The 10,473-nt window shown below is 48.3% G+C and overlaps 1 protein-coding gene across 1 annotated transcript; it reads right to left on the bottom strand.

Moving 5' to 3' along the window:
• Positions 1 to 137: 137 nt before the first annotated feature.
• SURF4 (surfeit 4) lies at positions 138 to 8,758 on the bottom strand. Its single transcript, XM_081340078.1, has 6 exons — positions 8,559 to 8,758; positions 3,300 to 3,486; positions 2,483 to 2,559; positions 2,301 to 2,344; positions 1,530 to 1,716; positions 138 to 591 (listed from the first exon to the last, which is right to left on the bottom strand). Exons 1-6 carry the CDS (start codon positions 8,604 to 8,606, stop codon positions 325 to 327), a joined length of 810 nt encoding a protein of 269 aa, XP_081196204.1. The 5' UTR covers positions 8,607 to 8,758; the 3' UTR covers positions 138 to 324.
• Between the last annotated feature and the right edge of the window lie 1,715 nt (positions 8,759 to 10,473).

Consider the following 10,473-nt stretch of genomic DNA (forward strand, 5'->3'; position numbering starts at 1 on the left):
GCTGTGGCAGACTGTGGCCGCTTCTTCGTTCCCATTTTTTTCCCCCTCCCAGGAGATTATACAAGAAAAAATGCAAGAGAAAGACAAAAAGTTCTTGAATGAAGAAGAACTTGGCAATGGGAATCACCTTTTTTAAAAAAAAAGAAAAAGAAAAAAGAGATTGTGCCTTTAAAAAGGGGGAGGGGAGAAGCACCTGTGTAAATGCTTGCCAATGCTTGTAAATGTTTTCGTTTTTAATTCCCAAAACTGTTGAGTCGGTTCCCGGATGCCGAGACGCTGTGTTCCTTTTTTTTTCTCTCTCTCTCCCCATTCCTCCGTTCTTCTCTACCATTCCTTCTTCTTCTCGTCCATGGAGACGCCGCCGGGGCCCAGGGCCACCACGAGAAGCAGGCCTCCGATGACCGACATGGTTTGGAAAAAGTCGTACTTAAGGAAGTCGTGCATAGGCTTGTAGATCGGGACAGTCCAAAAAGCGTTGAAGTACAAGTTGATGGCAAAGAGCCAGATGACCAGAGTCAAGGCCGCCAGCTTCGTCTTGAACCCGATGGCCACCAGGATGATCAGCGCCGTGCCCACCATGTTCTGCAGGATCTGCGGCAACCAGGAAGAACAGACCATGAATAAGAGCTAGGCAGAAACGGACACACACACCCCACACAAAAAAAAAAAGGCTCGCCTCTCCCTCAGGGTTTTCCGACCTGGCCAACTTCCAGATGTGTGGCCTTCCCAACCAACAATGGTCAAGCTTGTTGGGGACTCGCTGAAGTCCGTTAGTGACCGTTTAGCGACCGTTGGAAGTTACAGCACTGAAAAAATGTGACTTGTGACCGTTTTTCAAGCCTACGACCGTTGCAGCGTCCCCCAGGGTCACGCGATCCAAATTTAGATTCTTGGCCACTGACTTGTATTTATGATGGTCGCAGTGGCCCGGGGTCACGTGATCCCCTTTTGCGACCTTCTGACAAGCAAAGTCAATGGGGAAGCCTGATCCACTTAACAACCGTGTTGCTAACTTAACAACTGCAGTGATTCCCTTAACAACGGTGGCCAGAAAAGTCGTGAAATGGGGCAAAACGTGCTTAAGCAATGTTTCACTTAGCGACAGAAATTTAGGGACTCCATTGCGGTCGTAAGCCAAGGACCACCTGTGTGTTTTGACTGCTTACTCAGTCCAAATAAATCCCATCAGAGAGGAACAAACGCCTGTAATTCAGATTTAATACCGTCTCAAATGTATAAATGCATCTCTTTATCAATGGAATAAACACATTTCTGTTCAATTTTAACATCTAAGGCTTTAGCACCTTGCGTTTTGGACATTACGAGCCACCCAGAGTTATAATTTTAGAATTATAGTTATAATAATAAAAAAACCAAGGTCAGATGATACCTGTCTGTCGTAACTTCAAACAGTTGCTAAGCGACACATCGTAACTTTGAGGACTCCTTCCATCTTGTGGAACGCCTGACCTGATGGAGCGGGACAGAAGCCCAGGAACTCTGTACCTTCAATTATGTTAGGCACTTACCGAAAAGAAGCTAACATCTAAATGCAGGAGGGTCATAAACATGAGGACTAGAAGCACTCGTCCCCCCAGCTGCATGTATTGCTTCGGGGAGCTTTCCCGCATGGTGGGTACCCCGGCAAACATGCTTTTCCCTTCCGACCGAGACTCCGCCAGCAGCAGCAGCAAACCCCCTCCTAGGGCAAGATTTCTGCAGGGAGAAAGAGAAGAGACACCCCCCCCCAAAAAAAATCATAATATTTGGCACAAGCAAACTCGCAAAAACCTTTCCACCCAGGTCCACAGAGGTGAAAATGTTTCCAGACTACATGCCATATCCTTCTGGGGGGGCGGGTTTCCTGTCTCCTTTGGGGACCATTTTAAAAGACCGTAAATTTGACAGGCAAGGCAGTTCAATTAAAGAGCCGATTTTGTCTAGGTCTTAAGGCACCAGGCTGGAAACTGGGTGACGGTGAATTCTAGTCTTGCTTTATCTGTGGAAGCCAGCTGGGTGACTTTGGGCCGAACACCAGGAGTCGGGGAGTTTCAGTTGTGCCTTAGGCATGAAAGTGGCTGGCTGACTTTTGGGCCGAACACCAGGAGACGGTGAGTTCTAGTTCCACCTTAGGCACGAAAGTAGCTAGGTGACTTTGGGCCAATCCCCAGGAGATTAAGAGTTCTAGTCCCAAATTTTTATTTATTTGTTTTTGGACCGGGTGCTACAAGATTGGTTTGCCAGGGGTTCTCAACTCGGTTAGAATAAGTGTGTGTGAAGCAACGCAAAGTGAGACATACCTCATCAAAAACTTCAAGTCCCATAAAATGCTGTATGCAATTGTCTAAAAGGGGGTGGGGGTGGGATAAAAAAGAGAAAACAATGAAAACCTGAAATATATTCACCCGTCTGCTCAGAGCCCCACTTCAATCCCGTTTTCCGAGACAGGTTTTGGAAAGGAGAAATTGGCGAGGTTTCTCACCTGTAATGCAATAATTCCGAATAATCCAAAGCAGGCATATTGGACAAAATTCCTGCTCAGCACGAGAATGCAACCGCCTAGAAGAAGGAAAATGTAAGAATGCAGGTAAGTGCTCAACTTAGAAAAACAACTGGGCCCAACATTTCTGTCGCTCAGCGAGACAGTTGATTTTGCCCCGTTTTTATGACCTTCGTTGACGCCGTTGTGAAGTCAACTCAGAAAAAAAAATCAAATGTCCTCCTTGCTCTGCCCGCTGCAGTATGTGCCCATCAATAAAATATCCACCAGTTTCCCACCCAGGAACCTGTCCACTCTCTCGAGCTAAACCCAAAGTGATGATGATAAAAGCAAGCTGGGTGACTTTGGGCCAATCACCGGGAGGTTGTGAGTTCTAGTCCCGACTTAGCCAATGAAAGCCAGCAGAGTAACTCTGGGCCAATCACCGGGAGACAGTGAGTTCTAGTCCCACCTTAGGTCATCTGAGTGACTTTGGGCCACTCCCCAGGGGACGGCGAGTTCTAGTCCTGCCTTAGCATGAAAAAGCTGGCTGGGTGACTTTGGGCAGTCCCTTCTCTCTTAGCCCAACCTACCTCACAGGGCTGTTGTTGTGGGGAAAAAGGGGAAGAGGAAGGAGTATTAGGCACGTTGGCGCCTTGGGCTGTTTGTAAGAATAATACAGGTGGGATGCAAACCAAGAAACAAAACGGTCTCCTGAGAAGGCGGGGCCACAGCTCCGGCTTCTGGGTTCGAATTCCTGGATTGCGCCCCCAGGAGAAACCCAGCTGGTGTAAACCCCGAATCCCGGTGGACCACTTACTCAATTGCCCAAAGAGGTTAATGAAGACAAAGATGGAGGCCAGCAGGTAGCCGCAGTTCCACGTGCTGTTGATGTAATCTCTCTGCTCGCTCCACTGGAACCACATGCGAATCCCGTCTTCCAGGAAGGTGCTGATCAGACAGAGCCGGGCCACGTGGGGAAGGTATTGTTTCGTCACCCGCAAGAACTGTCCCGAGAAGTCAAAAGAAGGACAAATCAAGGAAGGGCGAAAGGCCGGATCCCATGGTGCTCTATTTGCTTCCCAATAAAACCCCAGAAACATCAGCAAAGGATCAAGTAGGTCCTTCTCCCCTTCCCCGTCCTCCGTCAGATCTTGGCAGTGCAAATTATTTATTTATTTTATTTATTTTATTAGATTTATATACCGCCCTTTCCCGATGGACTCAGGGCGGTTTACAGGGTATTTAAAACCAAACCAATATGAAAGTTAAAAACAATTTAAAAAGATTAAATTATCCCTAAAAAATAAAAACCCAGTTAAAAATTCTCAGCCTCAAATCATGAGGACATCTCCTGCGTCACTCTAAGTAGTCCTCAACTGATGATCACAGCCGAGCCCCACATTTTCGGCGCCAAGTGAGGCATTTGCTTAAGTGAGTTTTGCCCCATTTTAACCACCTTTCTTGCCTCCGTTGCTAAGCGAATCGCCGGTCCTTAAGTTGGTAAAACCGGTTCTTAAGCGAATCTGGGTTTTTCCATTTGGCTTTTCTCGTCAGAAGGACGCCAAAGGGGATCATGTGACCCCGGGAAGCTGCAACCGTCGTACGTATGAGTCAGCGGCCCAGTGGCCGGATTTTGATCCCGTGACCACAGGGGGAACGCTGCAACAGTCGTAAGTGTGAAAAAGGGTCATAAGTCCCTTTTTCCCAGTGTTCACTGAATGAACAGTTGAGTCGAGGAATAACTATATTTACCACTGCCAAGCTTAGGGTGGAATTTTTCCACTTAAGGATACAGGCAGTCCTCAACTTATGACTGATGGACTTCTCTGGGGATACGGATGGCCTGGATTTGAAATTCACACGTTTGCATTTTGGAGGCTCGGCAGCCATTCACAGTCCTCTGCCGTGTCTCCATTTGCAATTTATAATGCTACTACTACAAAAGCGTCAGCTTAATTCCCGTGCTCCCTTTCCTACAATTAAAAAGCCTGCCCTGGGTTTTCAAAGGTGACAAAAATCTCTCCGCATTGCACTTCGCGTGCCAATCATTTTGATTTTCTTCCAAGAAGCCAAATCAGATTTGTGAAGAATCTTGAGTTTCTTCAAAGAGACTGGAGAGAGAGAGAGAAACACCTTGCTCGCATCAATACTAGAATTTTTTATTAGCTTTAAGGATTTGTGGTTTTTGAAGGAACAGGTTTCTAGCCCTGATGGTTATAACTTCTCCCCCCCAACAAAGAAAAAAAACACCTTTACACTGTGGATTATGCCTCAGACAGCAGAAGTACAGTAGCTGAAAAAAGATTTTTGGCAAGGAGAAAACACGGCCAGCAACTCCGTGCTTGCAAAATCGGACTAATTATACAGTACAATGATTGCACAAGGAGAGAGAGAGAGAAAAAAAAGACGTAATGCATGTTTTCTTCGTTTCTATCATTTGCCCCCTGTTTTTCCTTCCATTGCTAAGCAAAATGGTTATTATGAGTAGTGCCCAAATTATGACCTTTTTGCCGCGGCTGTTAAGCGAATCACTGCAGCGCTTAAATGAATTTGGCTTCCCCATTCACTTTACTTGGGAAGGTTGCAAATGGCAATCAGATCTCACACACACACACACACACACACACACACACACAGGGATGTTGCAACCATCATAAATACTGGTTGCCTAAGTGCCTGCATTTTGATGACATAGGGATGCTGTGAACAGTTGTAAGTGCGAGGACTTACTAAGTCACTTTGTTCAGGGGTGTTGCAACTTCAGTCGGTAAGCACACCGTTGCAAGTTGAGGGCTTCCTTCACGTCATCAAACCCTCTCTATAAAATCAAGCCAAGATCCATCCCCACGATCATAAGACTTTTCAGATACCGTACTCCCTATTTCAAAAAAAGTCATTCTCTCTGAACAAAAGCACCATCTTCCTGGAAAGATTGGGGACTCCCCAAATAAAACAGATAAAATTATACAGATGGATCACATGGATTAAAAATTATACAGATAGGAATCTGCGTGTTCAAACCCCACAGTTAACCCTGGGCCACCTCAAAACATGTTTTATTTTATTTCTCGGTTAAATAGATATTTAAGCCCGTCTCACCATCCAGCGACTTTTGAAACACAGAGGAAGGTGTTCTGACTTTACAACAGGACGCAACCATCTACAACGGTTAGATATGCTTAGCAGAAAAGCGGAAACGAGATCAAATCTTGCTGAAGACGTCTCTGCACGCAACGAAAGCCGTAGAGAGCCTCTTCAGATGTAACCACAAGCAAAGATGGCTTGCTAAACCCAATATGGGCGCTCCCTGATTTGCAACAGTTCATCTCGTGACTGAAGTTAAAATGGCGCTGAAAAAAAAGTGACTCAGGGCGGTTTTGCACACTTACGGCTGTTGCAGTCTCCCTAGTGGTCGCGTGATCCAAGATTCGGACACTTTACAACTGCAATGATTCACTTAAAGACTGTGGCAAGAAAGGTCGTAAAACGGAGCAAAGCTCAGTTTAAAACTTTCTTGCTTAGCAATGGAAAATGTTGGGGTTCGGCTGCCGTAAGTCGTGGATTATCTGCATTTATTTATTTATTTATTTATATGTAGTTATTGAGCTGTTATTTTTCTAACGGCAGTTTTAAAGCAGCCGGGTCTTCTTTGGCTGCCAATGAAATGGCTGGAGCAGATCAATCAATTAATGATAAATTAATCTGTCCCAAGTTAAGGGCAAACCTAACTTTATGCAGTTCCTGTCGCTGATATTGTGCTAGCAACGTAAACAGAGGCCTGGAGAGGAATCAACAGCAGGAAAGAACAAATAAACACAGCAAACACACGGATAACAAACCAAAGACATGAGAACGTGGTTCATTGTGACTGTTTTTGCGGCTCGAAATGTTAGATTTACTGCCATTGTGGGTTTGCTATGAGAAGACAGCCGAGCTCATACATTTATTGAAAGGGACCTTTTTCGGTGAATGTTTAGGGGCTCAGCATGTTGTGTGAATTAGCCCACAGTGAACAAAACAGACACGAAATGGGGCACACTAGTGTAGGTTGCGGTGTCAGACCTGCGTTGCTAATTAAATAAACCCAGTTTATCAATAGATGAGAATATTTGTAGCCCAGGGTTGAAATGAGGGGTCCTTGGTGCTCTCTGAGCTTGGTGGGCTTTTTTAAAAGATGTTTCATGACCCAACTAGGGAACATCATCAGTATTAGAAGGCACTGTGTGTGTGTGTGTGTGTGTGTGTGTGTGTGTGTAGAGGAGGAGGAAGGAGGGGGAGGATTGCGGGGACCTTGGTGCTCTCCAAGCTTGGTTGTTTTCTTGTAGACATTTGTTTACCCAACTAGGTAACATCATCAGTGCTAGAACGGAGTAGGATTTGGGGAAGGGTATTCTTGGTAGTCTCTGAGCTTGGTGCTTTTCTTGCAGACGTTTCATTATCCGACCAGCCTCAGGTAGCACTGATGATGTTACCTAGTTGGGTACTGAAACGTCTGCAACAAAACCACCAAACTCAGAGGGCCCTAAAGACTCCCCAAATTCAGTTTATATATCATATACTGAAAAGGTCAAATTGTAGATTTATTTTTTTTAAAAAAAAATATAGCCTAGGAAAAAAAAAAGACCGTCCAGGTCACCTTTTGGATCCTTTCCATGATCACAGATTATTGGCAAGGCTCTTCTTGCCAGGCCTTGACTAGACTTTTATGTTTTTCATTGTAAGTGTTTACTTTTCAACAGCAGAAGAATACTCATTTAAAAAAGAAAAAGAAAAGGCAAGCCAAAAAAAGGCAGCCTGACCTAACTTTTTGCCCTGCTCATAGGATGCCGTGGGGGGTAGGGGGAGTTGGGGCAAATTGTACCAAGACAATCCATCTAAAACGCTGGAGCGAAGGAAGCCGAGGACATTTTCATTCATTTTATTCACAGAGAAGACTGAGCGGGACGGTTTTATAAACCTTGTTTTGCGTCCTTGTCAGCTTATCTTACTCAGCGCAACGTGATTTTTTTTTTAAGAACTAAGATTAATCCTTATCCAGCAAAGCATGCGTGCAGTTCATTTAGCGACCGTTCAAAGTTACGATGGCACCCGGTCACTTAGCAACCACCTGGCTTAGGGACACCAATTCTGGTTGCGTGGTGAGGACCACCTGTTCCCATCGTGTGCCCCATCAGCTAACTGCGAGCAAGGAAGAGCCATAATCCAGGGCATTCAAAAAGCAGGCGTGGAAAAACTAACCAACCTAGATCCCACGTCAAACCAGGTTAAATTCTGGGAAGTGGCTCCAATTCCTCAGCGCTATAAAAGATGAAGACAAAAAAAAAATCCAACAGCCAGGTCTGTTAGGCCGGATCTACCATTTTGTAGAGGAGCGTGTGCATTTTGCAGAACCCCCTTAGACCATCGCTCGTTCTGAAGCCCTGGTTTACAGCTCAGGCTGTGTGTCAGGCTAAACCAAAGCTTATTCAGCAACCACGGTTAACGCTGGCCATCTTCCGCTTGGAGTGGGCCTCTTTTCCCCCATCATCCTTCTTTTTTTTAAAAAAGAAGGCTTTTGTTCAGCCAAACCTCCCCAGTCAGCTCCAGAGAGAGAGCTGGGGGCAACTGCCTGGCTACCCCCACCCCCACCCCACCCGGCTCCCCAAATGCAGGGTCAGCTCTGGATGGGGGAGAGCCCTGCTCCCCACGCCCTGCCGCTCCCCCACTACAAAAGGGACCTCTAGACCTTCCTGCCTTCCGTTTTCGCTTTATGTATTGGTTTATTTTAATTTTTTTTTTCGCAGAGGGATAATTTTACAAGCCGTCCAGGCAATGGACACACAATCACTTTCAATTCCAGGCTAAAAAAAAAAAAGTGGAACGCAAAAAAAGAGCGATGGAAACGGCCCGGGAAGAGGTGGGGAGTGGGGGTGGGGGGCGCCCGCGGGAAACCCCCCCCTCTGACCCTCCCTCCCATCTCCCACGTTTCCCTCCCCCGCCTCTTTGCAAACCAAAGGGTCCAGAAAGCCCCCCACACCCACCCACCCACCTGCCCTGCCACTTGGCCGGAGCCCTCCCGATCCAGCCCAAGCCCCACCTGGTCTGCAAAATCCTCGGCGCTGCCCATCAGGTCGTTGTTGCCCATGGCTGGTTTTTCCTCTTTCTTTCTTTGGGGCGCGGGGGGGTGGGTGGGAAGGAAAGGAAAATCTGCTGGGAAAGCCGATTTGTAAGCACCCGCCCCCCCCCGGCTCTTGGAGCGCTGCTGCTGCCTCGATTGCCCAGGAAGTGGCGGAGCCGCCGCGCTCGCCTCGCCTCGCCTGGGCTGTGCCACGTAGGCCGATCCTTAAAGGAACCGCGCGAGGGCCCGAGCAGCCGGCAGGGAGGGAGGGCGGGCGGACGGAGGGCCAGACCCACCGGAGGCGGGCAGAGAAGGGAAGCCCGGCCCCGTCTCGGATTTCCCCCGCCCCGCCGCCGCCTGCAGCGCCCAAAGGCTGGAGAGATGCGCCGCGCGTAAAAACGCCGCGCGTAAAAACGCAAAAGCGCCGAGCCGCTCGGCCGGGAGAGGCTGGAGGGTGTCCCCAAATTTCTGAGAAAAAGCGCCGATCGCGGACGGTCGGGGGGTGATGGGGGTGGTGGTGTGTGTGGGGGTGTCAGATATTGATGGGGCCTCTCCCAGATCGACTCAGCCGGCCAGATGTTTGGGCAGGCTTTCCCATTTTGGGCCTAGCTGTCAGTCATCCCCAGGCAGATGTTTGGATGTTTTCACACACACACACACACACACACACACACACCCCTTATCAAGTCATCCCAGCCGGGATGTTAATACTGGATATGGGATTTGGGCATTTTTGATTCCCAGTCGAGTCATGCCGGCCAGATGTTTGGACTGAGTTTGGCATTTTGATCCACCTCTCATGTCAGCCAACCCAGATGTTTAGGCTGGATTTGGCACTTGGGGCCACCTATCAAGACAGACAGCCAACTGGGGGAAGAAAGGCCATCACATGGGGCAAACCTTCCTTCCTTCCTTCCTTCCTTCCTTCCTTCCTTCCTTCCTTCTTCCAACTTCCTTCCTTCCTTCCTTCCTTCCTTCCTTCCTCTCCTTCCTTCCTTCCTTCCTTCCTTCCTTCCTTCCTTCCTTCCTTCCTTCCCTCCACCTCCCTCTATTATTGTTGTTACCAGAGTTTCCAAACTCTAAACGCTGGTTAACAGTGAGAAGAGCCTGCCCCCCCCCTCGCCCCCGTTTCCGGATCATTTTGCTTTCCTTTGCAAACGGTCCCTCCCAAGTAATTCTGCAGAGGCTCAAAGACCCCTTGAGTTTTCCAAACGGAAAAGACCCCCCCCCTCGGGTCTCAAAATAGTTTGTCTGTTTAGTGGATCCCCGGGGGGGGGGAGCCCAATAAAAGCACTTTGCACCTTTGCCAGACCACGGAGCGAACCTCTTCGCGAGTTCAAATTCTCCCCCCCCCCGGGAAGGTTCTGACCGATTGACTGATGATGGTTGACTCATCGATTTAGGAAAGGAATACGGAACGGGGGAGTGGGCGGAAAGGGGGGGAGGGCTATAGAAAACAGCCAGGGAGGGGCAGGAAAGAACGATCTCCGCGGGGAGGGGGCTAGAACCGTTTACGCCCGACGCCCCCGCCCCGTGATTGTTTAGCCATGGAGAAGTACCAGGTCGGGGGTGGCGAAACTCGCGGCGGGCGGGGGGGGGGAGTATTGGACTTTGGACCCCCTTCCCCCCCCCTTTTATTTTCCAAGAAAGAGAAAAGACTCTTTCAAGTAGCGGTGGCCACTTGTCTGAAATGGTCTAGGCAGCTCTCCTGCTTGAGCAAAGGGTTGGACTAGAAGACCTCCAGGGGCCCCTTCCAGCTCTGTTCAGTTTGATCTGATTGCTCCGTACCCAGACTTAAACCCCTTTCACACAGCTGGGCGGTTGGTGGGTCAAGCCAGGAGGCCGTTTTAATCATTGATTTGTTTAGAAATCCGGGATTTGGGGAGCCGAGGGG

The sequence above is a fragment of the Vipera berus genome, assembly GCF_964194415.1.
Source record: "Vipera berus genome assembly, chromosome: 15".
NCBI lineage: Eukaryota > Metazoa > Chordata > Lepidosauria > Squamata > Viperidae > Vipera > Vipera berus.

Bases quoted from the DNA above. Each gene is read 5' to 3' on its own strand.
- SURF4 (XM_081340078.1), bottom strand. From the start codon at position 8,606: ATGGGCAACAACGACCTGATGGGCAGCGCCGAGGATTTTGCAGACCAG. The intron at 3,487-8,558 runs GTGGGGCTTGGG...TTCTCGGGACAG, and splicing joins CCGAGGATTTTGCAGACCAG to TTCTTGCGGGTGACGAAACA. The intron at 1,717-2,300 runs GTATGTCTCACT...TTCTCCCTGCAG, and splicing joins GACTTGAAGTTTTTGATGAG to AAATCTTGCCCTAGGAGGGG.